Source organism: Myotis yumanensis, unplaced genomic scaffold (assembly GCF_028538775.1).
Source record: "Myotis yumanensis isolate MYYU_CA2020_CCGP unplaced genomic scaffold, mMyoYum1.0.hap1 SCAF_3, whole genome shotgun sequence".
In the NCBI taxonomy this organism is placed as follows: Eukaryota; Metazoa; Chordata; class Mammalia; order Chiroptera; family Vespertilionidae; genus Myotis; species Myotis yumanensis.
Genome location: NW_027223754.1, coordinates 17,759,142 through 17,786,477, shown reverse-complemented (window position 1 = coordinate 17,786,477; position 27,336 = coordinate 17,759,142). Strand labels below are relative to the sequence as shown.

Genomic DNA, 27,336 nt, shown 5'->3' with positions numbered 1-27,336 from the left:
AAGAAGTTAACAGAAAAATCAGGCAAAATAGCAGCACATTAGTGAAAACCTCTGGCTTAGACTCAGTTGCCTGAGTTCAGATCCTGCCTTTGCCACTAACTAAATGTGAGATTTTGAGCTGTTTGTTTTACTCTCTAAACTTTGGTTTCCTCATCTATAAAATGGCTACAAATAACAGCAACAATCTCATGAAGTTATTGTGAAGCCCAAATAAAATAAAACATATTGTGTCCTGAACATAATGCATAGTACACAGTAAGCACTCAAAAAGTTTCAGCTATTACTGTTATTGCAACAAGTAAAAAGAATTCTATACAAGAACTCCAGAGCCCTGGGCACTGCTCCCAGATTTGCCACTGACTTTGGCAAGGGCTAACTTCTCCTGGCCTCAGTTTTTTCATCAAAATAGAGAGAACGCTACAAGATGTTAGACTCTCTTCTAACAAAAATTCCCATTTGCCACTAGAAAATCCCTACTCAAGTGACCTGCTAACAGTGAAAAAAAAATCACAATAAATTCAGTCTTTTGTCTCTAAGGTTCTAAAAGGTTACAATTAAGAATGTTGCTTCCATAAACAGAAAATAGAATAAAGTAATGGAATATATTAAACTTAAAGAAACAACAATTATTTACATTCACTTCAGAAATGAATAGAATCTTTCCTCTTAGAAGCTTGTTGTGCTTTATGACATTTAAAATTTATAAATGAGGATAAAGCTTAAAAATAATATATAGGTTGGTTATGAGAAAGGTGACCATACATCCTGGTTTGCTGGGACGCTCCCAGTTTATGCTGTCATCACGACATAATTATTAATAGTTTGCACCCTTTAATTGTCAAAAGCAAACTGGATTGGATGATAATTATACTGTCACCTATATAAAGTTCTTAACTCATAAAACTCTTATTCTTTAAGCTGGCAAAAATGTTTCCTTGGTAATAAGTATCAAGTTTTGTTAAAACAAACAATAAAATAGAAATTAATCTTGTGACTATAAATTTAGGGATGACTTAGTCATATATATACTTCAATGGTATACAACTACAGACTCAGAGAATATAACTATTCCATCTGCTTCTAAATTTGGGTCATGTTGCTAATTCTAACTCTATACTCCATAATACTAAGGTAGGACAGTAAGAAGCTAGGAAAATTCCTAGGCAAGAGGAATGGGGAAACTGAGACAAAATAATTTAACAAAACCAAACAATTTGAACAACTTACAGACAGCAAAACCTTATCTTCCTTGACCAAGGACACTTGAGAACAAATGGATTCTACCTCTCCTCCCTAACCAGAGAATAAATATCTTAAATTACTCTGGTTGGAGAGATAGGCAACAGAGACCCAATTAATGCCAGTTGTACCAGCCAAACCCAAGGACAGATGAAGTCTGGGGAACAAATAACAAAAACCCGATTCAATCCAGACAGACCCAAGATAAAAGTAACACAGTAAAGCCAACCAAAGTATAATCCCGAACTCCCCTATATGCTCATTCAGATGAATCAGCATATTATAAGCGCATCTGAAAAGCTGATGAATATTCTTCTGAAACTCTCCCTCCCTAAATTTCGCACCCACGGAAGAGAGATAAAAACCCTCAAGACTAAGGATGCCAGTGTGGATTCTCTCTGGAGTGCGCCCAGGACCTTCTCAGACATGAACTTTTTATTTTCTTTCTCCTAAAATCTAAGGGCGCCCACAAGACTTACAATCAGGGGAGCAGCGGAGCTCCTGGGCTTCCCCCTGAACCTGTCTCCAAAGTCCTCTCTTCCCTGATTTGCCAGGGAGATAAAAGTGGTTCCCAGTGGCTCACTTCTTCCACTATGACCTTCCCACTGAGCAAACAGCAGTCTTGCCTTGGCTCACTTCTTTCCTATAACGTGTCTAAGAAGCCAAAGCAAAGCACTACTCTCTCCTGTTACTTCTTCTACCTCAAGCTCTTCCTTAGTTTCACTGACCTCAGCTTTAATAAATGTAATCTCAAAATCACCCGGACTCATGTTGTGAAATCTTTCCTACACACACTTGGGCTGGTCTGAGGCAGACCCGCTGCGGGCAGTCCTCGTCTGTTAACATTCTCCTGCTTCATTCATTCATTCCAATTAGTTACAGAGTGTGTACTATACACTGATCTTTGTGAAAGGACTGGAGAGAAAGTAATGGAAAGAACCACCATGTCTGCTGGATCTCACAAGTTCTCTTATTTGGACTTGATGGGATTTTAAGACTGATGTAGAGCTTTCTGCCTAGGTGCTCTTTCTTCTGACTCTCTCCAAATTGGAATCTTTATACCAAACAGTTTAGTGATTTATTTGCTATTTTTTAATTTATTGAAATAATGTGGTGTGAAGCATTGCAGGTTAACACCAATTGTCCCAGTGTAATTGCAGTGGGAAAGAGAAAAAAAAGACACTGAGAACAGTGAGGAAAATGGGAGTCCCACAACCACCAGGTGGCATTTCTCACCACTTAGCTAATAAAAAGGATTCCGGAAAACACTAGGGGAAAAAGATTTCGGAGCCATTGCTTGACAAACACTCTGTGCTATACTGAATCATCCTAAGAAATGAAAATTTTCCAATGGAGTCCAAAGTCAGACATAATAAAAGACTTAAATTCAACACTAAAATGTGTTTAAGAGCTGCATAGAATATTTAAAACTCCTCTAACACAATCCTTCTAGATTCAAAGGCCTAGGAAAGGACTACAGAAGCATCCAAAAGCTTATTTTTTTAAAACCATTCTAAATTACTAGAAAGCAGTCCTAAGGTACACTGGCTTACTGACTTTCACCATACAAATATCTTCTTTTTCTATACATGTACCATTAACATTATTGATCTTCCTATATCATTCATACTGTTCCACATAACACTGATTGTTTGGTGTTATTGCTCCTATTTTTATAGGTATGAATCTAATCTCCTTTACTGGATTATGAGCTATCTTAGGGCAGAAACTAAGTTTTATATTTATTTCAAATTGTTTGCTTTAGAAACTAGCAGTTTCCCACTGTGTAGCTATTGGCCAACTCTTCTACTCACTACCTGTGGGAGAAAGTTACTTATCTATTATCAGCTTCCACATCAGATTCATTTATTCATTTACCCAATTATTTATGGAACACCCACAATATGTCATATACTGTTCTAGATTTCATAAACCAATCCATCAAAAACTCCTCCCTAATAGGAATATGAGAAATACTGAATGTTGGAGGAGGGGTTAATTTGAAATTTTCCTATGGTGGCCTAGGAGGCCTAAATAAGTAATATTTCAGCAAAGACCTGAGAGAAGTTAAGGGATCACACTATGTGAATTACCTGGGTGAAAATATTCAGGGATAGGGAAGAGCAGGTACAAAGCCCTAACATAGGAGCATGCTTGGCATGATTGCAGAAAACCAAGAAGAAGGTAGCTGGAACCTAGCAAATGAGGAGACAAATACTAGAGGATGATATAAAAGACATTGTACTTGGCAAGCTTACCAACGGGAATGCTGCCTTTAGAGAACCCAACTCCCTGAATGAATTTCTAAAGTCATGACCCCACTCAGAAATACAGTGAGCCTCATCCACAGCAATCAGAGTAATACCTAGTAAAAGAAGAAAAAGAAATAAGTGGGGGAAATAAAGTTCAAAAAGGAATAACTTCATCTAAGTCAATATTACCTTCTTCACTCAAAATATATATTACAGAAAGAATAAGTAATCAAATCAAACTATTTGGTTCATACAAAAACACAAGCATAAATAGCATCAGCTAACACCAAAAATCATTACTGAGAAGAGCGGGAATATATAGATAAAAAGCGTATGGAGGAAACATTTACATATCATTATTCCTCAGAAAAATGAAATACTATTACCTGCTTCAAGACTATCACTCATGAACCATCTGTAATGGTAACCCCCCAAGAAAAGAGCTGTTCCATTTTTCTTTGATAATACTTTTAACTTTATCTCTTCGATTAGCCATCAGAAGATAGATCAACACATTTCTAGTGAGATTAGGTGCATGACTACCCATGATTGGTCACATTTCATACCAGAGAGTTCCTCTGAAATGCCAGTATTAAAACACAGTAGATAATAGTACCTAACATTTATTAGTTACTCTAAAGATTAAATTAGATCATTCTCACATAAAATGCTAAAACAGGGCCTGACACAAAAGAGATCTCAATTTAAAAAAATCATCACTATTATTATATGGTTATTAAATGTTCACTATGATCCAAACACTTTTCTAGGAATAAAAAGATTAATAAAATGCAATCCATGATCTTGGGGAGCTCATCATTCTAAAAGAAGAGGGAGAGATTCAAATAAATAATTTAATTCATTGAGATTACCAACTCTGATAGAGTTGGAGGAGAAAGAAGGCAAAAAAGAAACCTACTAAATATGAGTAAGGTAGGTTGATTAGCATCAAAATTCTCTGATTACTATTGAGTGCCTAAGGAAAATTCAATGTTACCACTATAGTTATTTTGGCTTTAGAAACTAAATAAGCCAGATTTAGGTTAAAACAAAGATGGTGGCTCCTCCTTTATTTTAAAACCTTCCTTAAAATTACAGGTTTGGCCCTGGCCTGTGTGGCTCAGTTGGTTGCAGGATAGTTCTGTACACCAAAAGGTAGCAGGATGAATTCCCAGTCAGGGCACAAACCTGGGTTACAGGTTCAATCCAGGGTCAGGGTATGTGCGAGGGGCAACAGATTGATGTTTGTCTCTCACACTGATTTCTCTCTCTCTCCCTTTCTCTCTCTCTCTCACTCTCTCCTTTCCTCTCTCTAAAATCAATTTTTAAAAAAGTTACAGGTTTGACTAACTACCTTTTAATGAAGCTGAACTTTGTCCCTCACAATGAGTTTAGGCAAGCTTTTGCCAACTTTTACTTTAAATGTGCAAGTCCAAGTGTCTGACCAAGTCCTATACATATTTCATTTTGGCATTCCTGTCACTCAAGCCTTATTTCCAAAGTTAAAAGACAATTACAAATGTGTTTGATTTTAAGAAGTCTCCTACAAATTATGTTTGCTGCTTCTGTTATAAATCCATACTACTTAAATAATGTAACATTTATCATAAAAAAATCTGATTAACTAAATGTCAGACTACTGTACAAATAAAATTCTGAATATATTCACTTTTGTGAGCATTTTACAATTTCCTGCAAACAGAAGCCAAATAAAAATATTTCCAAAAGAATGCTCAACCTTTTGTTCAACATTGAGAGGCAAACAAAAAGAGCATTTTCATCTATAATATGCAGAGAATTCTGCCACAATGCTTGCAGTGTTCATAATTTAATCCATTACAAATAATAAAAATAAAAAATTAGAACTACCTCTCAAAGGATCTAAGTACAGACTTGAGCTAATTACTAACTCCATCAAAGAAAATGCTAAAACAGACAAAATACATCCAGACCACTATGGACACAGACCCTAGCTTTTTACTATAAAACCAGGCAATTTGTGTCTCTAAGGTAGTTAGGCTTAATCTAAAGTAAAATATTCACAAGAACTTCATACAACCTAATAAGAGACACACCAAATTGCAATAAGGGAGTTTAACAGCTGATGGGTGTGCTTTTTGGCAATATATTTAATCTAGTGTTATTTTCTGCCTTCATTTTTCTGTTGGTATTTAACACATACTAAAAAAACACAAATTTGTTTTCATTATACCATGAGAAAAATTGTTAACTGTTAATTACCTATAGAGTTATATGCAAATAATCATTAAATGAGATAGTGCAATGTTGAAAACTCTGCCTGTGTGAAATGATTTTAATACATAATTATATAAAACTAGAGGCCAGGTGCACAAATTTGTGCACCAGCAGGGTCCCTCGGCCTGGCCTGCGGGATCAGGCAAAAATCGGCTCTCCAACATCCCCCAAGGGGTCCTGGATTGTGAGAGGGCGCAGGCCAGGCCGAAGGACCCCACCAGTGCATGATTGGGGCCGGGGAGGGACACAGGAGGTTGGCCAGCCAGGGAGGGACCATGGAGGGCTCCAGGGCATGTCCATCCCATCTCGCTCAGTCCCAATTGGTTGGACCCCAGCAGCAAGCTAACCTACAGGTTGGAGCGTCTGGTCAACCAGTTGACTGTCTGTCCCCTGGTGGTCAGTGCATGTCATAGCAAGTAGTTGAGCATCCTTAGCATATCATTAGCATACTAGAGGCCCAGTGCAGGAAATTCGTGCACTCGGGGTTGGAGGGGGTGGGGCGTCCCTCAGCCTGGCCTGTGCTGTCTCGCAGTCTGGAAGCACTTGGGGGATATCAGCTGGACATCCTTAGCACTGCCACAGAGATGGGAGAGGCTCCCGCCACTGCGGCTGCACTCGTGAGCAGGGCTTCTGCCTGAGCAGCACTCCCTCCCATGGGAGCGCACTGACCACCAGAGGCAGCAGTTATGTTGAGCATCTGTTCCCTGGTGGTCAGTGCATGTCATAGCGAGCAGTTGAGCGGCCTTAGCAAATCATTAGCATACTATGCTTTGATTGGTTGAACAGCCAACAGGACAACCAGACACTTGGCATATTAGGCTTTTATTATATAGGATTATGCTTTGATTGGATGAATGGATGATTGGATGACTGGGCACTTAGCATATTAGGACAACTGGACACTTTGCATATTAGACTTTTATTATATAGGATAATTTAATATTAGAAAACTAATATTGGTTGGTTCTACTGAATGTTTGAAATATGTGCATTTACAATAGAAGCCTTGATAGCAACTCTTGGATAGCTGAGCTTAACCATCAAAAAAGAAATAACAGACAAAAAAATTTTTAAGTACAAAAAAATGGTGTCAGCTCTTGACTAATTCTATATTTAAATTTTCTAGGAAAAAAGCTCTAACTTATTATCTAATTTTTTAAGTTAATTATACTCACTGGAGGCAAATAATCAAAGGTACTATGGTTTTCAACTCTGACTACACATCAAAATCACCTGTGAAAACCTAAAAATGCCAGGGCCCGAGCATAGGCATTTAATCAGAATTTTCACAATGGAAGGATCCTATATTTTTCAAAAGTCTGAAAGGTGATTCTCTTGAACAACAAGGGTAGAGAATCACTTCACTGACTTTAGATTCAAAATATATTTTTTAAAAATTATAATTTCATAGAATCTAAGACTCAATACTCATTCAACAATACATGTAAATGCCTACTATGTGCCACATACTGCACCATGGAAATATAAATAAGAATTTTTTTTCCTCAAAAAGTTTAGAGTGTAACAGAAGATAACATACATAAACTGGTAATTATAATACAGGACCCCACGGTACTTTCTATGGCAGAAGGAATTCCAGTCTTCTATGGGATAAGACAGTAGAGACACCAAGTTGGAGAGTCAGAGATTTCCTGGAAGAGTTAATCCTATATAAAAGCGTAATATGCAAATCGACCGCATGGCGGAAGACCGGTCACTATGACGCGCATTGACCACCAGGGGGCAGACATTCAATGCAGGAGCTGCCCCCTGGTGGTCAGTGCACTCCCACAGGGAGCGCCGCTCAGCCAGAAGCTGGACTCACGGCTGGTGAGCACAGCAGCAGTGGCGGGAGCCTCTCCCGCCTCCACTGCAGACGGTCAGTAAGGAGCAAGAGGTCCCAGACTGCGAGAGCCCTGGACTGCAAGAAGGATATCTGACTGCTGGCTTGGGCCCGATCCCCAGGTCAATTGGGCCTAAGCCAGCAGGCGGTCATCCCCCCAGGGGTCCCGGATGCAAGAGAGTGCAGGCCAGGCTGAAGGACCCCATTACCCCCAGTGCACGAATCTCATGCACCAGGCCTCTAGTGTTTAAAATAGACTTTAAGAGAAGTGAAATCCAATATCCATCCATAAGTTTAACTTTAAAGGGTAGCTCTATTTAATAAATACTAATAAATATCCTATTGTATCACTTACCTATATCAGCCTGAAGTTGCTGAAGCAGGTACAAGTTACCTGAACAGAATTCTGGAGTTAAGTAAACAATTCGGTATTTGCCTCTATAAAAACAAAACAAACAACAAAAAATAGGACAAGAAATAGTCTACAATAAAGAAAACAATAGCCTAATAGATTACAACTTAAAACCAAAATACCTGATAAATTTTTAAACAATACATTATGCTAATTACTAAAAACTAAATATTGTGTGTATGTGTGTATGTATATATTGTTCTTTGATTTCACTTCAACTCATCACCAAAAAGCTGGCAATGCCTGTCAGGGAGTACTCAGTGATAAGGTACTCTCTAAAATTAATAAACATGTCCTCGGATAAGGATTTTTCTTAAAAATTTTTAAATACCATTGGTATTTAAAAAACTGCTGATACATACAACAACATGGAAGATTCCCAAGGCATTATGAAATTCCCAAGGCTGAATGAAAGAAGTCTTACACAAGAGTTCATATTGTCTGACTCCATTTACATGAAGTTCTAGAACAAGCAAAACAAAAGTATTGTAGAAAAAAACTAGAAGAGTGGTTTGCTTTAGGTCCACAGTGGTCATCAAACTGCGGTTCGAGAGCCACATGCAGCTCTTTGGCCCCTTGAGTGTGGCTATTCCACAAAATACCACGTGTGGGCATACACGTACAGTGCGATTGAAACTTCTCGGCCCATGCGCAGAAGTCGGTATTTTGTGGAAGAGCCACACTGAAGGGGCCAAAGAGCCGCATGTGGCTCGCAAGCTGCAGTTTGCCGAGCCACAGTTTGCCGACCACTGCTTTAGGATGAAGGGTAAAGGATAAACTAGGAAAGAACATGAAGGAACATAAAAAAACATAAAGACAGTAATGCTATATATCTTAAGAGTTTGAGTGACATATTTATATGCATTTATCAATACTCAGTAAATACATGTTTACTGTTTGTATAATAATATACAAATATTTATATTAATATATCTACACTTATTTCTCTGTGTGTCTGACAATTTTATTCTAGTAAGGAATTATGTCATAATGAGATTAGTGGGGCAAGAGATCTAGAATCTAATCCCTGCTCAGTCATTAATTCATTGAGTGAGTGATATGGGGCAAATTACTTTGAACCTCAGTTTCCTCATCTGTAAAATGGAGCAAAACTAGATAACTCTCCAAGTTCTCTTCCAAAATCAAAATTTTACAATCCCATGATTACAATGTTAACATTATAGTTGAGAACTAAAAATAGATTTCTTTCAGTTTGAAGGATTTTAAAATTAATAGTTCTGTAAATGCACTATAAAAAAGACAATACATTTTAAAATCATGGATATTTTGTTCATGTGTTAAATAAAAAATTTTTGTGTACAAAATTTTCTCACATATCCTAGACACCTGATCAGAAATCATATAAATTACTCACAGTTTAACATCCTTTAGAACATTTTGTGATTGTGCTGATCCCAGAAAACAAGCTGAAATGTTGGACATTCTATAAGGAAAAACACACACACATAATGAAGCCACGTACATACACACTACAAATATCAACTTCATTCTTAAGTGAGAAGGAATAAAGAAATATTATTTAAAAAATACATTCCTCTTTGCAATCCTCGCTCTTTTTATAACTTACTAATTTGATAAACAAATTCCTTCCACGGCCATATTAGAAGGCAGTTTGTTAAGGTGGTTTTTGTTTTTTGTTTGTCAAAAAGATTGCAAACTCAAATTAAAGATGTTTAAAATTTTTTCATAACTAAAATATAGGGTTCCATGTACACACTTCATACGGAGAGAAAGAGAACAGAATTGTGAGATATGCAATTTAAACTGGCATAAAGTTTGGTTTTAAAAAACATTTATTGGGGCCACCTGGTAGCCTTGAATTACAGAGAACTTAAGAAGGTAAGTTCTTCCACTAACATGTCATTTATTACTTATAAAAATAAAGTAGCACTTATAGTAATCTGTTCCTGGGAACTAGATTTTAAAATACATGATAGATTAGAATTTTCCTTCACAGGAGAAGAAAAAGGTGATAATGTGGCAATAAAAACATTACTTACCTAAGCTGGAGTACTTGGTCTTCCATCAAAGAAATAAGAGGAGAGATGACAAGGCCAATCCCGCCTACATAAACAGGTGGATACTGGAAGCACAGACTCTTTCCATAGCCTTGAAATAAAAATAATATACTCATTGAAATAAAAATAAAGCCTTCGTACTTTGATTTCTTCTTACAATGCACCTGAATGAGATAAAGGATCACTTACTAATATGCTATCTTCGTAAGAGCTAATTCATGCATAAATTTAAGCATCTACTCTCAGTTCACTCTCTTCTATATTTCACGCCACCTGTAGTTGTCCCCATTACCCATGGGGGATATGTTCCAAGACCTCCAGGGGATGCCTGAAACCATGGATAGCACTGAACCCAATACATACAATCTCTTTTCCTGTACATACACACCTATGATAGAGTTAAATTTATAAATTAGACATAGTAAGATTTTAACAATAACTAAAAATAAAGTAGAACAGTTATAACAATCTCCTGTTATGTGAATGTAGTCTCTTTCTCAAAGTATCTTATTGTGCTATACTCACCTTTTCATTTAAAGGCAGCATTTTACAGCTTCTCTCTAGCATGTCCACATTACCAGCATCACTACTCTTATGCTTTGAGGCCATTATTAAGTAAAATAAAGATTACTGAGACACAAGTACTTCAATACTGTGGCAGCAGATCCAATTATATAGAGACGGTTACTAAGTGACTAACGGGCAGGGGAATAGTGTGGATACACTGGATAAAGGGACTGTGAGAGATTTCATCCCGCTAGTCAGGATGGTGAGCATTTTAATTATGAATTATTTATTTCTAGAATTTTCCATGTAATATTTTCAGACATTGGTTGACAGCAGGTAACTGAAACCACAAAAAGTAAAACCATGGGTAAAGGGGGACTACTGTTATTTGCATTCTGAAAGTTTAATGAAAGAACAGGCATTTAAAAACCTTTACGTTTTATTTTTTTAAGTATTAGGTTATTTGCTTAAGCACAACTTACCAGTTGCCATGACAACAACATTATCTCTTCTTTCTTCCAGTACAGAATGAATCACTTTCCACTGAACCCTGGAGAGTGAAAACACAAAAGGCTGTTTTGTTTTACTACCAAGAAACCCAAGAGACAAGTTCAAACCCATTTAATTTTTCCACTTCCTCTAATAGAATTTATTTTACATTTTGGGCTTCAATATAAAAATGTCTGAACCCTAGAACTTTAAATGTAAGTTACATGGATGCGTACATGTGCACTTAAGATCTGCAAATGTACATACACTTAAGGTTTGACCATTTCCTTTTATGTAAATTTCACATTAAGAGAAAAATAAATAAATATTTAACTACAGTTAGTGATTTATATGCTGAAGTACTCCGGGGGAAGTGGAACGATATTCACATTTACCTTGAGAAGCATTTTAAAAATTGGATGAAATAAGGAATGAGTAGAGAGATGATCAATGAGTATGTGATAAAGAAAGTATATTAAAATGTTGAATATACAGGTATTCACAGTAAAAAAATTCTTTCAACTTTATTGTTCATCCTCAAACATTTTTTTAATAAAATATTGAGGGAGAAAATCAATTGGAAAAGTGATCTTCCAGTATGCCGATAACAACCTATTCTTCCTTATCTGAGTGCTAGTTACACAAGGTGCCTAAATTGTGAAAATTCATTGATCTGTACATTTATATGCACTTTTCTGTACGCAAGACAGTTAATTTTTTTTAATTTTAAGATCAACAGGAATAATTTTTTATTTTTCCATGGATTCAATTTTAAATTCCCAGAAGAGAAAAATATCCAATGTAGGTATCGACATTCTTATTAGTTTTACTCAAATTTACTTGTTCCTCATCTCATTATTATCTCTAATAATACTTGTAAATGTGCCCCCTTCAATGTTAATACAGTTAAACATGTTAAAATGATAAGATTATCATTGTTCTTCAAACAGTTGTCTTATGAATTTCTGTAACATCGGCATGCTATGGACAATCAGATGCACAAAATAGGCACATGGATACATACTTAACGGAAAACAAGTCAGCATTAAATTAAGATTCATTTACTAGTGTATTAAAACTAGTTTCTACCCAGAACTCTCTATGGTAAGAAAAGCCAATTTTCCTTGCTTATAAAAATAATGTATACTAGGTAGACATGAATTTTATACAAATATTACTTCAAACTAACTTTGTAGGCACTAATAGGAAATACGGTGTAGCATATATAAACTATAGTAAAGTTGTACTACTACTGTTAAATGGATGGATTATTTGCCTTTTTTCTCTTGTGAAGAAAATAATAAATATGCAATTTAATTAACTGAGCTTACAGCCCTGTGGGGTGTGTCTCAGTTGGTGGGATCGTCTTATGCACCAAAAGCTTTCCGGGTTCAATTCCCAGAGAGAGCACACACCCAAGTTGCGTGTGGAGGGCATGCAGGAGGCATGCAGGAGGAAGCTGATGGATGCTTTGCTCTCACATCGAAGTTTCTCCCTCTCCCTTCCTCTCCCTCTAAGAATCAATGACAATAATAATTAAAAATTAAAAAACAAATTGAGATTACACTCACGGCTTAAAACTGGAATGGCCAAAGTAGGTCTTGAGGCAAATAACTTGCTTTTCATTGGGTCCTGGTATTGAATGGTCTTAAAATAAAATAAAATAGGTACTTATATTAAAACTAGAGGCCCGCACAAGTAGCTCGCTTCCGCTTGCCTCAGCAGGTGGCCCCGCCCATCGCCCCTTGTAGCTTGCTGCCCTGCCCTCGCCCTCTGCAGCCCTCTGCAGCTCCTAGCTCTCCACCACTAGTAGCTCATGCCCGCCCCGCCCTGCCCTGCGAGCAGCGAGCAGCGAGAGCCACTGCTTGTTTGGTCGTGACGGCCACGGGCCTTTTATGTAAGAGATAGACGTTCATACGGTGAGAGGGAATAAAAGTTTTACTTCATTGGCTTCTTGTAAAGAATATAGTGATAAGTACCAAAGGTTACTATTTTCTGTCTTTTAAATCCAACCAATTTAGTCCTCTGGGCACCAGTCATGACTCCAGGTAAACACCTTAACAATTACCTAATTCTAAGGATTAGAACTTTATTGAGGTTCACGCTTTGCCAGCACTGTAAAAAAAAAAATGATATTTTGGAATTTGCTATCCCTCTAAAAATCAACATTAGACCCAACCATAGCAAGTGATACACCAATCCAAATTTTATAATATAACCAACTAATAGTAACCAGAAATTAGATTACAGTCATAAATGAAATCCATTGATAAAATAAAATCTTCATCTTAGTTACCACTCCACCTAATCTTTGACCAAAATTCTCGTTGCATAGCACAAGGGAGATATGCTAACTTTACTCTCAGAGTGGCCAAGAAAGAGCAATGAAAAGAATCAAGATAACTCATCTCTAAACAAATGAGAAGTCATTATACTTCTCAGCTTTAACAATTCTAAATAGAATGCTAAATTGATTTGGATAAAACATATATTTATTTAATTCAAGAAAGCTAGGGGGGAGAGAGAGAAACCAAGATGGCGGCATAGGTAAACACGGGAGTTTGCTGCCTTGAACAACCACTTCAAAAATACAACTAAAAGACGGAATGGACATCATCCAGAACCACAGGAAAGCTGGCTGAGTGGATGTTCTACAACTAGGAGGAAAGAGAAAAGCATACCGAGGCTCAGAGGAGGCGCAGTGCTGAAGTAAAATACTAAGGTTCGGAGTGCATGTGGAGCGGGCTGGAGGCTGAGGGCGCGGTTGTTTTCAATCGGGAGGGAGTCTCAGGCTCTGAGCTCCAGTACCGGGCGAGTCTCTAAGGACCCAGACTCATACAGGAGAAGCGGGACTGTCTGGCATCGCTCAGAACCCTAGGGCAGCTTTCTCTCTGTGGGGCTTGCAGCGACTACTGGGACACTGAGAAGCAGAGCCTCTGAGGGCAAGACTGAGAGCAGCCATAATTGCTAACCCCGCCCTGTTGATCCCGTGGGACCCGCCCCGCCCAAGCCCTGCAGGGAGGCTTTTGCTGGATAGCCTCAGGCAAAGGCTAGATTAGCACCTCCCTAGAGATCCAGGAGCCAGGAAGCCCAGAGGTCAGAGTGGGACCATCCAGCTTTAAGCTCCGTGGAACCATAAAAGACACACTCAGGAGGCAGACTCAGTGAGCACCAAAGCCCCATCGAAGCAAGTCTAGCCCCAGAGGGGTGTCTCCAGCACAGAAGTTCTCCCACCGCAGACACAGCTGATTCTCACAGCCAATTGACCTGGAGGTCAATTCCTCACAGTGATAACTACAACAATCAAGGCTTAACCACAACAAGACTGTGCACAAAGCCCACAAGGGGGTGCACCAAGAGTGTCTACCTTAGGTAATTGGGACACTTAGCACAGAAAGGCACTCTATCGACACAGCGAAGCATAAAAAAATGCCGAGACAAAGAAACAGGACACAAACGACAGAATTGGAGGAAAGCAAACTGTTGGATATAGAGTTCAAAACCACACTTTTAAGGTCTTTAAAGAACTGTTTAGAAGCCCTCGAAAAGACTGGTAAGACCGCCGATAAATGTAGTGAGATCCTCAAGAAATCTAATGAGGCCAAACCGGTTTGGCTCAGTGGATAGAGCGTCGGCCTGTGGACTGAAGGGTCCCAGGTTCGATTCCGGTCAAGGGCATATATCTTGGTTGTGGGCACATCCCCAGTAGGAGGTGTGCAGGAGACGGCTGGTCGATGTTTCTGTCTCATCGATGTTTCTCTCTATCCCTCTCCCTTCCTCTCTGTAAAAAATCAATAAAATATATTTAAAAAAAAAAAAAAAGAAATCTAATGAGACCCTCGATGTTGTGATAAAGGACCAACTAGAAATTAAGCATACACTGACTGAAATAAAGAATATTATACAGACTCCCAACAGCAGACCAGAGGGTCACAAGGATCAAGTCAAAGATTTGAAATACGAAGAAGCAAAAAACACCCAACCGGAAAAGCAAAATGAAAAAAGAATCCGAAAATATGAAGATAGTGTAAGGAGCCTCTGGGACAGCTTCAAGCGTACCAACATCCGAATTATAGGGGTGCCAGAAGATGAGAGAGAGCAAGATATTGAAAACCTATTTGAAGAAATAATGACAGAAAACTTCCCCTACCTGGTGAAAGGAATAGACTTCCAAGTCCAGGAAGCGCAGAGAACCCCAAACAAAAGGAATCCAAAGAGGACCACACCAAGACACATCATAATTAAAATGCCAAGAGCAAAAGACAAAGAGAGAATCCTAAAAGCAGCAAGAGAAAGAAAATCAGTTATCTACAAGGGAGTACCCATACAACTGTCAGCTGATTTCTCAACAGAAACTTTGCAGGCCAGAAGGGAATGGCAGGAAATATTCAAAGTGATGAATACCAAGAACCTACAACCAAGACTACTTTATCCAGCAAAGCTATCATTCAGAAGTGAAGGCCAGATAAAGAGCTTCACAGATAAGAAAAAGCTAAAGGAGTTCATCACCACCAAACCAGTATTATATGAAATGCTGAAAGGTATCCTGTAAGAAGAGGAAGAAGAAGAAAAAGGTAAAGATACAAATTATGAACAACAAATACACATCTATCAACAAGTGAATCTAAAAATCAAGTGAATAAATAATCTGATGAACTGGTGATTGTAATAGAATCAGGGACATAGAAAGGGAATGGACTGACTATTCTTGGGGGGGGGGGGGGGAGAAAGGGGTGTGGGGGTGAGTGAAGAGATTAGACAACAATCGTGCACCTATGGATGAGGACAGTGGGTGGGGAGTGAGGGCAGAGGGTGGGGTTGGAACTGGGTGGAGGGGAGTTATGGTGGGAAAAAAGAGTAACTAATGTAATAATCTGAACAATAAAGATTTAATTAAAAAAAAAAAAAAAAGAAAGCTAGGGGGAGAACATTTTTTTAACATCTTCATATAGTTTCCACCTATAAAATGTACCTTAAATTTCCATATTATAACACTGATAAAATCTAGCTCTAGAGGGTGTTCTACTTCTTGAGAAGATCCATAGTTTATCATAATAGATGCTATTACTTCACTTAAATAATAGGTTTACTTAGTGGATTCTTACTATAGTTAGTATACACAGTATAAAAATCAGTCTATTTTGCTATTTGACATTGTGCCACTTGTTTTAAGCAATAAGCGCCTGCAAAACAGATACTATGTATCTATCCCATCTACACTAATAAAAGAGAAACATGGTAATTAGCGTATGACCGCTACCCTTCCCATTGGCTAATCAGTGAGTATATGCAAATTAACTGTCAGCCAAGATGGCGGCAGGCAGCCAGGCACTGAAGCGAGCATGAGGCTTGCTTGCTGTGGACTCCAACGTTCCCCACCTCACTTGGGAGCCTCTCAGCTGCAACTCTAAGCAACTATATACTATGCTGCAAATAAAAAGCTAAACAAAACCCCAGAAATCAGCCGGACTGAAAGCCAGGCAGACTGAAACATTGTATCCATGTTTTCAGCAGCGAGGCCTCAGAGCTAAAGCTGGCCCAGAATTTAAAAAAAAAAAAAAGAGAAAACAAGGAGCGGTTGGAAGCTTTAGTCACTCGCCAGCCGGAAAACAGCCCTCAGCCCCTCACCCAGACTGGCCAGGCACCCCAGTGGAGACCCCCACCCTGATCCAGGACACCCTTCAGGGTAAACCAGCCAGCCCCTACCCATGCACCAGGCCTCTATCCTGTATAGTGAAAGGGTAATATGCCTGCCAGCACCGGGATCAGCGGAGCAGCGAGGCTCCCGGCACCGGGATCAGCGTGACAGGGGGCAGCGCCCAAACCCCCTGATCGCCCTGCGGCTCTGTGTGTGACAGGGGGCGGGGCCACACCTCCCTATCCGCCCTGCTCTGTTCGTGACAGGGGAAGGCACCCCAACCCCCTGATCAGCCCTGCTCTGTGCCTGATAGGGGGGAGCTCCCCAACCTCCTGATCGGCCCTGCTCTGTGTGTGACAGGGTGCGGCGCCCCAACCCCCCCTCCCCCACGGGCCCTGCTCTGTGTGTGACAGGGTAGAGCCATAACCTCTCCATCGGCCCTGCCCCGAGTGTGACAGTGGTGGTGCCCCAACCCCCTGATCGGCCCTGCTCTGTGGGTGATAGAGGGTGGCGCCCAACCCCCCTCCACAGGCCTTGCTCTGTGGGTGATAGGGTAGAGCCATAACCTCCCCACTGGCCCTGCCCTGAGTGTGACAGGGTGCAGCGCCCCAAACCCTGATCCGCCCTGCTCTGTGTGTGACAGGGGGCGGTGCCCCAACTCCCCTATCTGCCCTACTCTGTGAGTGACAGGGGGGAGCTCCTCAACCCCCTGATCGGCCCTGCTCTGTGAGTGACAGGGGGCAGCACCCCAACCCCCTGATCGGCCCTGCTCTGTGTGTGACAGGGGGTGGCGCCGCAACCTCCCCATCGACCCTGCCTTGAGTGTGACAGGGGGCGGTGCCCCAACCCCCCAATCGGCCCTACCCTGAGCGTGACTGAGGGTGGCATCACAACCTCCCGATCCGCCCTGCTCTGTGCATGACAGGGGGCTGCGCCCCAACTCCCCAATCGGCCCTGCTCTGAGCCTGACCAGGGGCTGCACTTAGGGATTGGGCCTGCCCTCTGCCACCCGGGAGCAGGCCTAAGCCAGCAGGTCGTTATCTCCCGAGGGGTCCCAGACTGCCAGAGGGCACAGGCGGGGATGGGGACCCCCCTCCCCCCGCCCCCCGAGTGCACAAATTTTTGTGCACTGGGCCTCTAGTCTACACTAATAAAAGAGAAACATGGTAATTAGCGTACGACCGCTACCCTTCCCATTGGCTAATCAGCATATCCTTATGCATATCAACTGCCAACTAATATGGCGGTTAACCCAACAAAGATGGTGGCTAATTTGCATATGCCCAATGATGGGAGGCGAAAGGGGAAGGACTGAAGGCGGCAGGCAAGAGCTAGAGGGTGGGCAAAGGCCGCCTTTCCCCTCCCCCAGCCGGTGATCGCCATTGGAAAGCCGGGCAGCAAACCCGACCCCAGGGGCCAGGGTTGCCGGCTGGCCTGTGCGGAGCGATCCCCATGGCTATCGGAGGGTGGGAGGGCCCGGGAACAGGCCAGGCGGCAAGCATGGCGATTGGAGGGCAGAGCTGGGGCGCAGGCCCAGCGGCAACCCGGGACACCCCAGAAGCCACCTGCCCGCCACCCGTGACCCTATCAGGTCCGGGCCACAGGCTGGCGTCCATGTACAGCCACAGAAGCCGCCTGCCCACAGCATGTGCAGCCACAGAAGCTGCCGGCTCAAGCCTGTGTACAGCCACAGAAGCCGCCTGCCCGCCGTCCGTGACCCGATCCGGTCCCGGGTTTCAGGGCCTGGCCCGTGTGCGGCTGCAGAAGCCGCCTGCCCACAGTGTGTGCAGCCGCAGAAACCTCCGGCTGGCGCCTGTATGCAGTCTGCAGTCGCAGAAGCCGCCTGCCTGCCGCATCCCACTATGATCCACTGAGTTATGGGGCCAGAGAGCAAGGAGAACTTCCGCCCCTGAGTCAAAGTGGGGAGCGGAGGACATGGCCTCCTCTCCTAAAGTCGCCAAAGGACAGGACCTAACCTAAGCCACATCCTCTGAGACAGCCCGGCAGGCACCACTGACCCTCTCTGCAGGCCGGGCCCCCCTCCCCCTTCCCTGCACAGCTCCCATAGCTCCCCACTGGCTGAGTCAGGCACAACAGGTTTGCAGCCACAGGCGATTTAGCAGCTAATGAAAAATGCGAGAACGAACAAATGAAGCAGCTACTGCAGTGGGGAAAAGACGTTCATCAAATTCGTTGTCTCTGAGAAACTGAGGCAGCCAGCACAGGCCCCTGCACAGGATGAGGCTTCTGCTTCTAAAGAAATGTCCTGGGGTTAGAGGTGAGGGGGTGCTGCCCTTCCACTCTCTGAGCTCTCAGAGGAGTCTGTGCTCCCCCTCCTGGTATTCTTAACACCCAGAGACCCCTCCCCAATCCAGGGCAGGAATGTTCCACGCTGACCGCCTCCAGAAAGCAGAGAACAAAGAGGCACTTCTTGACTTCAAGCCTCTAAACCAGTGGTTTTCAACCTTGGCTGCACATTAGAATCACCTGGGAATCTTTTTAAAACCCTGATTTCTGGGCCTCATCCTCTGGAAATTCTGTTTCTTTGTTATGGGGTAGAGCCACAACATTAGTAACAAAGGATGAGGCGCAGAAATCAGGATTTTAAAAAGATTCCCAGGTGATTCTAATGTGTAGCCAAGGTTGAGAACCACTGCTCTAAACAGACTTGACCACTGTGGGCAAAGACCTGCAGCTGAGAGGGGACAGGTTCTGGGTGCGAGGTCCAGAGCATGGAAGGCCTCCTGGGGAAGCAGTGGATCTGGAAGCCTGTGTGCTGGGTCAGAGACACCCCTGCCTCCCACCCTCCCCTGCCCTGCACATAGACGTGCCTGGACTGGGGTGAGGAGGAGAAGGAGAACTAGAGGGAAGGAACACTGAGTGTTTGTTGGCGGCCATGTAAAAAGGACTGTGACCCTCCCCTCCCACTGAGTCACTCCCTAAGGCAGCAGGAGACGGAGGGTCTGAGAGCAGCCACACAGCTTTGTGGCCATGACCAAGGCACCAAGATGATGTCCATGCAACGGGGCTGAGGAGGTGTCAGAGGACCTCACCCCAGAAAGCCCAATAGCTCTTTGTGTGAGACAGAGAAGGTGGCAGGGAGGGATGAAGAGAGCGAATTGGACTCAAGAGGCCTCAAGGCCCAGATGAGGAGAATATACCAGGGGTCAGCATGGACTTGAGCTCTGAGGTGAGGGTCAGGTGAGGGTCAAGGGCACTGGGTGGGGGCCAGTCCAGACAGAAGACTGAGGTCCACATGTTCTTGACCCTGCTCGGTTCTTTGGCACCTCTGCCTGAGATATAAACTGTCTGACATGGAAGTACAACTCCAGAGAAGGGGGTGGGGAACCTAAGTTAAATAATATTTTGTTTTTGTTTTTTCACTTGGCAGAATGGGGGCTGAAGTTGAAGTTAGGTTTGGTTACTAAACAATAAAGAAAGCAACATTTCTTGCACACCCGACTGTGTGGTCTGAGTTTGCTGCTGCCTATAAACCGAGAAAAAGTTGTAAAATGAAGTACTAATCTCTAAGGTTTAGGTCAGACCAAGGAGTAGTGCCACTCAGCCAGAAGCTGGCTCATGGCTGGCCAGTGTGGAGGTGGTGGCAGGAGCCTCTCCCACCTCCATGGCAGCACTAAGAATGTCTAACTAACAGTTTAGGCCCGATCCCGTGGGGGCCTAAGCCTTTAGTCGGACATCCCCCGAGGGCTCCCTGGCTACCAGAAGGATGTCTGACTGCAAGCTTAAGCCTGATTCCCCGGGGAGTGGGCCTAAGTCAACAGGTGGACATCCCCCAAGGGGTCCTGGACTGCAAATGGGCACAGGCCGGGCTGAGGGACGCACCCCCCCCCCCCCCCACCGAGTGCACAAATTTTGTGCACCGGGCCTCTAGTCTATCTATATAAAACCCTAATATGCAAATCAACCAAACAGCAGAACAATGGGCTGAACAACCAGTCACTATGACAAGCACTTACCACCAGGGGACAGACGCTCAATGCAGGAGCTTCCCCCAGCCCACAGGCCCCAACTGGTGGCTGCGGTGGCGGGGCCAGCGAGCGGGCAGTGCCAGGCCAAGACAGGTGCGAGCGGGGGCCCAGATCACCCCGCCAATAGCCTCACAGATCAGCCCTGATCGTCAGCCAGGCCTAGGGACCCTACCCATGCACAAATTTCATGCACAAGGCCTCTAGTTTATAATAATGTTTAATATCAGTCATTAATTCTTTACTAATAATTTTTTATAATTTTGAAAAACAAAATATAAAATTCAGGATGACAAGTTTCACATCACCACAGCCACCAAATGACACTTCCATTACTCTACTTTTATAAATAGTAAGATTGTGCTTTATGAAGACCAAAACACTAAGGGATTTAATGACAAGTTTATAGGAATTAATCAACTACATGCCACAAAACCCTTGACCTCCAAAATATTTATAAACTGGGCCCGAAATTAAAGTCACTGGTAGGTATCAGAGGTGAGTCATTTCATATTTCAGTGCTTACCTTCATTTTCTTCTTCCTCTTCAATAGCTTCATCCTCATCTTCATCTTCTTTACAAGGAACATTCAGATTGCTTTCCACATCCATGCATTTTGAATGAATTGGATCTACTGTGCGACTGTTTAGGTTTTCTAAAGACTGGGAGTTTAAAAATAATTTTAAAAGCAAAACCATAGACAATGTCGTATCTTTTTCACCAAACACAAAAAGAGTATTATTAACAGAGCCTACAATTTTGTTCAAAGCTGGCAGATGTGCAAGCAATTACACAAAAGAACATGTGTGCTCCAATTTAAATATGTGTTCAAAAATGGTTTCTAAGGCAAAAGGCCAAAGATGGAATCCTTTCGGCATAAACAGAGGTCATTAATAGCATATAAGGAACTGTACCTAAAAGAGTTATCATAAATTTTGAATATTTATGATTTAAAACATTTTTTCTTCATCATACGTCAATGTTTTCAATTCCTAAGAGGTAGATGCAGATTTTAATATTATTTTTGTAATGAGTTTCTCTATATTTACACGTCACTCATATTCTTTTTGAGTAAGCATAAGGTTTAAACTATAAGCAAACAATAAATGTGTTTTTGATATTGTCAAAACACCAACAAAAAGATTCAAATACTTTTAGGCAAGAAATATTACAAATGTAAAATAAAGTTTTTTGTTTTTATTTTGTCTGACAATATCTGATTTCCTTTCCTAAATGAAGATTATGTAGTTAAAGACTGTTAGGATTTTTCAAAATTGTTTCATTTGTAAAATTATTTACGGAGAAGTGACAGGAAGAATTATTAAACTACAGTTCTAATTTTCTCCTTTTATTAAAACTTCCATTTAATAAATTTGACTTTAAAGTTTTTTTTAAAGTATATTCGTTTAAGGCCTGGAAAAGGAAAGTAAAAGTTCTGTTCCTGATTGTTTATTCAAGTTAACAAACATACTAGAAAAGCATTTTAAAAATAAAGTTCTCTCACATGGGCACCAAGTTGTCATCTAAGAGGTTCCATATATAATATGCTTATAGAAATCTATAAGTATCCTATAAATTCACTACCTAAACAGCATTCTTCAGAGAAATGGTTAATTAATAAAGGAATATGATTTGGCACTTATGTTCTATTATTACTATTAGCTAATATTTATTAAACAGTTTACAAAATGCCGGGCTCTACTAAGCTCTTCAAAAGTAACACCATATGTAAGAACTACAACTGTTAATTTAGAATAAAAAAGGCTAAGAAACCTGCTCAAAGTCACACAGCTAATAAATGAGAAGCTGGAATTAACCCACATCTAAATTCAGAATTCACATTCCTAATCACTACCCAGTACTCTGCCTCAAAACTAAAGAATCAGGAGCCTAATCTCATTTCATTTTTAAAAAATATCACATCAACCTAAAAATAAAAAATAGTAAGTACACATAATTGTGAACTTCTGCACTTCATTTTCACTTAATTTGGCTGAATTCAGACTTTTCGTTCTATCATTCTTGATCCACAGACCTGACAAAAAAAACTAGAGGTTGGGTGAAGGGGTAGAAAATAAAAAAATTATGCCCTGCCCTAGCCGGTTTAGCTCAGTGGATAGAGCGTCGGCCTGCAGATTCAAGGGTCCCACGTATGGTTCCGGTCAAGTGCATGTACCTTGGTTGTGGGCACATCCCCGGTGGGGGGTGTGCAGGAGGCAGCTGATTTGATGTTTCTTTCACATCAATGTTTCTAGCTCTCTATCCCTCTCCCTTCCTCTCTGTAAAAAATCAATAAAATATATATTCCTAGCGGCCAGTTTAGCTCAGTGGATAGAGTGTTGGCCTGTGGACTGAAGGGTTCTGGGTGCAATTTCAGTCAAGGGTGCATGTCCAGGTTTGATCCCCACTGGGGACATGTAGGAGGCAGCCGCTGAATGATGTTCCTATCTCTCTCTCGCTCTCCCTTCCTCTCTGAAATCAATAAAGATATATTAAAAATAAATAAATAAATTAGCTATAATAATAAAAGTGTAATATGCAAATCAACCGAACGGCTGAACAGCAGAACGACTGTCTGGATGACCACGCTATGACATGCACTGGCGCCAGGCCAGCCAAGGTGGGTGTGATGTGATTGATGAGGGGGGGCCCGCCATCACCCCTCAATCGCCCCGCAAAGGGAGGCCCAGGCCACTGGCCGGTGGGACAATCAATCAAGGGAGAAGTGGGGACTGGGGTTGGACATGGGCAGCACCAGGCCAAGGTGGGTGCAGGTGGGGGGCAGGGCTGAGGCCGGCTGCCGGCTGCCGGCTGCCGGCAGCCAGAGGGAAGCCCAGGTCCTGGCAGCCAGAGGGAAGCCAGTGCCGACAGCCAGAGGAAGGAAGGCCCATCTTTGCATGAATTTTGTGCATCAGGCCTCTAATAAAACAGTAATTTCCTTTTGATAACAGGAGAAAACTGAACCATTTACATTAGAAGATTATATATAATAAATATAAAATATTCACAGTAAATAAAACCAAAGAAAGAAAAAAGAATACTGAATGTATAAATACAGAACTTCTATATAAAAGGGGATACACATGAATGGCAAGAAAGAAACCTATTTCAATACTGGAGAGCTGAACCACAATCCACCCTCAAGGAAAAGATTTTTAAAAAGTGACCTAAGAAGGAACACAAAAAACATATTAATATGTCTTATAGTTTGTAAAGATTAGTATTCTACTACTAAAACATTAATCATAGAACATATCCTATATAATAAAAGCCTAATATGCAAATTGACTGAACAGCAGAACTGGCAGAACAAATGGTTGCTATGACATGCACTGACCACCAGGGGGCAGACATGCAACACAGGAGCTGCCTCTAGCCCGCAGGCCCCAGGCCAGCCAAGGCGGGTGCCAGTGACCCCCCCCCCCCCCCAATCGCCCTGCCAGTCACCCCACAGATAAGCTCTGATCATCGGCCAGGCCTACGCACCCTACCTGTGCATGAATTTCGTGCAGCGGACCTCTAGTAAAGTATAAAGAACTATGAATTGGAAAGCAAAATCTAATGTTACATAATTGATAGCAATCTCATTGTAGTGGAACCAGTTTAGAATTAGGCAATTTTTTAGTTAATTAAATGTCCTTTGGAAAGAACTGGAAGTAATTTTCCATAATTTTAAACATACCTTAAGCATCTCCATTTCTAAATCTTCATCACTTTCAATTATATAAGATGTATCTTCTTCATTATCCTTGGAAGATAAATCCTTTAAAAAAAAAAGGATTTAAAACATTAATTTCAGTTCCACTGACTCCATACCTCTCTTCTACAAAATATTCTCTTCTCTAAGATAAATTTATAATACATATTTATATGTTTCTATGATAGAGAGACAGAAGAGAAGGAGGGTGGTAGGGAGGAAGAAGGAAGGAGGAATTAACATAGAAACAAAAAAAAAAACAAATAAAAAGAGAAAGAAATATAATCGGAAAGATAAAAAAAAGAAACATTAAACTTGAAATAAAGCCCACACTACAAATGAGAACACAATGTCAAGTTCAACTATCATTAAACAATGTCAAACTGTGTTTCCCAAACTTTTTGAGCATAAGAACCTCTTTGCAAAGTTGAAAAATTCTACACAAAGTCGGGATCAATCTATGATCATAAAAATACCTTTAAGTAAATCAGTATTTTACAAATAGCATCTACATATATTTGAAAAACAATGTCAGATAAGTTATTTATTTAGCTACTGCTATTTAGATATGAGGAAACTTTACAAAATTTTGGCAATCCCCAGAAAGCAAGTGTCTAACAGCACATGAATCTGCACAAAAGAAACCCACAGAAGACATATGGAAGAAAGATCACCCAAAAATGTCTAATCTTTAAACGGTAAGTAGGAAAAGAATGTAGAACCTTAATTAACCTGAAAATATTAAGCTTAAAAATTTTTTTTAACTCTTTCACATTTTAAATGAGGTACTTCATGGATAAATAAAAAATGCTACTAATTATTACATAATAAAAAATGGCAATAATTAGGGTAAATAATGTCAGTCAGATCATGAAATCCTGATCATAATTCTGAATCATTATATGAAACATCATTTCAAAGTATACACATAATATGAAATTTCTAAAAAATTAAAGGGTAACACAGATGTTAGCAGAGATAGCTATTAGGTAAAAGGCAGGAGAAATGCTAAAATAGTAAATTGCAATAAATGTGTGCTGACACTATAAAATCTTTCCACTGCAAAACTGTAAGATGCTGCTTATTATACTAAGTCAGAAGTAGCAAAATATGGCTCACAAGCCAAATGCAGCTCACTTTTTGCTTTTGTTAATAAAATTTCATTGAACCACCGACAAGCTCGTTTGCTTACATTTGTCAATAGCTGCTTTCACACAGAAATGGGCAGAATTGAGTAGTTACAACAGAGTCTGTGCGAACTACAAAGCCTATAATATTTACTATGTGTCCCTTCACATTAAAAAATGTGCCAACCTCTACGGGTGAATGAAAATTGTTTTATCTTTATTTAGTACCTCAGGAGATTTGCAAGTAACATCACTAAGGTTCTTTTCCTGAGCCTGCTGTTCCAAAACTTGCAGTTCATATTCTGTAATATCTAACGACATTAGACAACCCCCTTCTGTATTCTCGTTCAATTTATTGTGTTCTAGTCCATCTTCTTGTTTCACTTCATTTCCAAGCACATTTTCTCCATCCTGTGTAATTAAATTATCAAGTGTTGTGTCCCATGTCTCCTCTTGTCTCTGTTGTACTCCACCAGCTGGATCTTCGAATGATAGGAAGTTAAAATTAATGCTGGACCTAGGTTCGGTCTCAGGAGAACCGAGTATCACCTTCCTCAGTGAATGCAGATTTTCTGAAATATCCTTCAATAGTATAGAAACCCTAAAAACATGTTAAGAAAGGTTAATTCAGCTTTAATTGCATAAACTATAAGGACAAGTTTTAATGCTTTGGGACAAATAGCTTTCTAAACTGACCTTTACTTCAAGGACACACTGTTTTGTTTTGTTTTTATTTTTCAATTACACATTGGATATTGGATTAAAGTTGCTCTTCATTCCCTAATGCCCACTATAGACTTATAGCTGGTAGGCTACTCTCTAACCAGCAATGCACCTCTGCAATCAACAGGTGACTTATGTTTATTAAGTGCAGCAGCTTTTGGTCCCAAACTAACTGTTTATACCAGTCATACTTTTTTTTTTTTTAATATATTTTATTGATTTTTTACAGAGAGGAAGGGAGAGAGATAGAGAGTTAGAAACATTGATGAGAGAGAAACATCGATCAGCTGCCCCCTGCACATCCCCCACTGGGGATGCGCCCGCCACCCAGGCACATGCCCTTGACCGGAATCGAACCCGGGACCCTTGAGTCTGCAGGCCGACACTCCATCCACTGAGCCAAACCGGTTTCGGCACCAGTCATACTTTTTACCACTGCTAGAGTATAACATGAGACACACTATCTTACATATTGGTTATAGGGCTTATTAAAGCAATTTTTAGTTAATAAAAATAGAAATTAAAGGGAGAAAAGGGATTCTGTTGAGCAAAGATAATGTTATACAATTTAATGCTTTTGTTTAGCTCTTCGAATTTTTCTGAATTATAATCAATACTTAATAAAATATGACATGACTTTTAATTTTATTAAATTTATTGGGGTAACACTAAGTTTCAAGTGTACAATTCTATATACATCCTCTGTATGTTGCACTGTGTATTCACCATTCAAAGTCAAGTCTCCTTCTATCATCATATATTTAACCCCGTTTATCCTCCCCTACTACCCCCATCCCCTCTGGTAAACCATACTGTTGTCTGTGCCTATGAGTTTTTCTTTGTTCATTTGTTGTTTTCTGTTTATACCACACATACGAGTGAAATCATATTGTCAAAGTGACAATAATCAAAACAGAATGGTATTGGCAGAAAAGCAGACACACAGACCAATGGAACAGAATTGGTAGCCCAGAAATGAACCCACATATATACTGGCAAATAATTTTCGACAAAGGAGTAAAAAACATACAATGAAAAGAAAGAAAGCCTCTTCAATAAATGGTGCTGGGAAAATAGAAAAATCACACGCAAAAGAATGAAACTAAACTGCTATTTGTCACCATACAC

The 27,336-nt window shown here is 40.8% G+C and overlaps 1 protein-coding gene across 6 annotated transcripts in view; it reads right to left on the bottom strand.

Moving 5' to 3' along the window:
• WRN (WRN RecQ like helicase) overlaps positions 1–27,336 on the bottom strand; it is a 129,669-nt gene that overhangs the window by 60,905 nt on the left and 41,428 nt on the right. For all 6 annotated transcript variants that reach the window (XR_011470731.1, XR_011470730.1, XM_070408353.1 and 3 more), the window contains 9 exons: positions 25,714–26,086; positions 24,344–24,424; positions 21,188–21,323; positions 12,609–12,684; positions 11,031–11,098; positions 10,024–10,132; positions 9,378–9,446; positions 7,946–8,028; positions 3,498–3,604 (listed from right to left, as the gene is read on the bottom strand). Coding sequence is in view for 4 of the 6 variants with exons in the window: in XM_070408353.1 (XP_070264454.1) it covers positions 3,498–3,604; positions 7,946–8,028; positions 9,378–9,446; positions 10,024–10,132; positions 11,031–11,098; positions 12,609–12,684; positions 21,188–21,323; positions 24,344–24,424; positions 25,714–26,086 (1,102 nt within the window). In the remaining 2 variants the exon portion in view is untranslated. The remainder of the gene's footprint in view (positions 1–3,497; positions 3,605–7,945; positions 8,029–9,377; positions 9,447–10,023; positions 10,133–11,030; positions 11,099–12,608; positions 12,685–21,187; positions 21,324–24,343; positions 24,425–25,713; positions 26,087–27,336) is intronic.